The sequence below is a fragment of the Limulus polyphemus genome, unplaced genomic scaffold (genome assembly GCF_000517525.1).
Source record: "Limulus polyphemus unplaced genomic scaffold, Limulus_polyphemus-2.1.2 Scaffold11987, whole genome shotgun sequence".
Taxonomy (NCBI): Eukaryota; Metazoa; Arthropoda; class Merostomata; order Xiphosura; family Limulidae; genus Limulus; species Limulus polyphemus.
Window position 1 is genome coordinate 3,010 of NW_013677597.1, and position 2,686 is coordinate 5,695.

Sequence of the window (2,686 nt, forward strand, 5' to 3'; positions counted from 1 at the left end):
GTTGAGGTTTGTAATAGGTTCACTTAGATATAAGATGGATATGCTGATTAATTAGAATGTCAGACTTATTTGACCTATTTCTACAATTCATACTGAACAGAAACACAATTCTGTATATTAGAAAGCACAGAAAAAGACCTATAATGAACACATTGGGAACAGTGCCAAAGAAATAAACTCAAGGAATTCAAGTGAGAACATTCAGGAAGAATCTGAAAAATTGGATTTTCAAGACTACTCCCACCCATATTCATCTTCTAAGCCTACTGGATTATCTGGTTTGGATGGTACAACACTTCATCCATCGAAGAAGGTACCTCATCTAATAAAATACATAAAAGATTGTTCACATTTCTCTTCCAAATCAACTGGCTCGTTGGTTTTAGTTGATGTCACAATGACTAGTTTTTTTATAAAAAACAAAGAAATGTTTAGTTTATTAAAGCCAAAAATACATGATAAAATCTCTTTGTTTTTAAATACAATTGCTGTAATTGTACAAATGAAGTCTGTTCATGTACTCAAGTGGAGGAATTTTTTTAGATTAATTTAACTTGTCTTTTCGTTTGCACTGGATTCGTATATGTATTTAGTTTCAAAGACAAAGAACTAAAAGTTGTTGATAAGATTAAGGTGACAATTTGTTTGACTTTTCTGTATTGTCGTTACATCAAACTGGAAATGTCATTTAATCACTAGCTCACTATCAGGTTCTTCCATTTGAACTTCAACCTTTTTCATGGAGACTTAGATGTGATGAATGAGGAAGTTTAAGTTTTGTTCTGTCTTCTTATAATTCATAAGTCACCGACTTCTTTTATTACTTGTGTTATAATCGATTGTTAAAAAATTCTGTATTGTAACAACCAAGTTGTCTAATAAGACTGATTTTCTACTTATCTTAATCCACTCTGTCATCCTTGTGGAAGGAAGTGGAGCAAGAAAATGTAGTGAAACACCTACAGGATGTGGAAAGAAAAATGAACATGCAAGAACATCAGGAAATTAAAGCCTTTGAAGTTCATAATGGCAGAAGGAGAATGATGAACCTGCGTCACTCCAGACAGAAATCCAAAGAATGGTACAACAGTTGTCGTAGTCCACAATATCAGCAGGATCAGCTAACTAAAAATGTATGAAAGCATTTTAGTGTTTTTATTTTACTTTAGGTTTTTGTAAAATGCTAGAACTTTTCCAGTAGTTGGATATTCTCTTTACAACATTTAGAAGTTTTTATCCATCAGAAGTTACTACTTTAACACTTGTTAATTATTATGTAAGTTTTAAAATCAAAGAGTATCTCCAATAGTTTTTGTAATAATAATACAAATCATAACTCCCTATAGTTAGGTTGCGGTGATCAGATGTCACGATTAGTAACCCAGATGTTCACCTATGTGCCATTATTAATTAGTTACTCTCTTTTTATTTTCTTTAATTCTTGGAAACTTCTACATTTCAGTAGTTGTCTTCAGAGAAATCCTGAGAAGAACTGTTTCTGGAGTGGCAGATATTCAGTCCTTGGTTTTCTTGATAGAGAGAGAGAGACTTGTGTGCTATCTCTCCACTAGAACCCAAGATATGATTGTACCATGAGATGTCTGTTCAGGTGGATCGTGAATTGTGTTTATAGTGTGTGGCCATACTGGGAATATATCATCAACATATCTAAGCCAAATCTTAGGACAACTGTTTTGTGACCAGTTGGAGAATAAAAACATTATTTACTACATCTAATAGATTCATAACACTGATCCGTGAATCACGTCAGAGAAGATTATGATATAATACATTTGAATAAAACTAAAGAATAGAAAAATACGAAGTATTGTTACATCCATCTAACTGATCACACACTCGGTCAACCTAGCACACAAGTTGGCAAAACCGGGACACTCGTCTAGTTAGTTGTTTTAATGATAGAGAATGAGACAAGTAGATAGCACGCCTGTCTCTCTATCAAGAAGAGACGGGTTTGAACCCTAGCCATTAACATCACAGGAATAGTCCTTCTTGGGAGCTAAAACTTGTGATAAAAACGAGTTACTATTATTATCTAGTAACTAAAAGAAAGATTAATAACTAATTGGTAAATTCATAATTAGACTTATATGATCATATATTAACCACAACAATGCCAAATTTATTTACAGCAGAGCGTGACAATTTGTATAACCCATTTGCTGGTCAAGTTTACGTTCTTTATATTGGCATATGACAGATGCTCTTATAACTTCGCACAAGAAGTTTTGAATCAGAATGAAATTTTTAGATTTCTCTGGGAAATAGAAAATGATAAATGAGGCTTGGATTGTCATTCATAATATGTAAACTTTCTTATAACAACAAAGTCTATGACAATCCAAGCCTCATTAGAAATTCACACTCATCCCCCCCCCCCCGTGCTTTATTTAAATAGCTCTCCATTCTTGTTTTATAATTTCTTAACACTATTCATTGTATTTTTATATTAGTAATTGTACTAAAGATTTGTTATTTGCTGAAGATAGAACGTGTAATTCCGAAGTGTTCGTTCAAGGTGTTTACAGTTGTTGCCGTGGCTCTACTATTCATTATTAGGCTACAACTTTTTTGTACATTTCTCTGTCAAGTTGGTTTTAATAAAGTATACAATGATTGAATTTTACCAGCTCGTTTTGTTATACAATTTCCTGGCTTACAAATC

General features: G+C 32.8%; 1 protein-coding gene across 1 annotated transcript in view; it reads left to right on the top strand.

The window, feature by feature from the left end:
- Positions 1-84: 84 nt before the first annotated feature.
- The window catches only part of LOC106476888, an 8,541-nt gene continuing 5,939 nt past the window's right edge, over positions 85-2,686 (top strand). The window contains exons 1-2 of the mRNA XM_013937504.2: positions 85-313; positions 930-1,133. Of these exons, the coding sequence (XP_013792958.1) occupies positions 981-1,133 (153 nt within the window). The 5' untranslated portion in view covers positions 85-313; positions 930-980. The remainder of the gene's footprint in view (positions 314-929; positions 1,134-2,686) is intronic.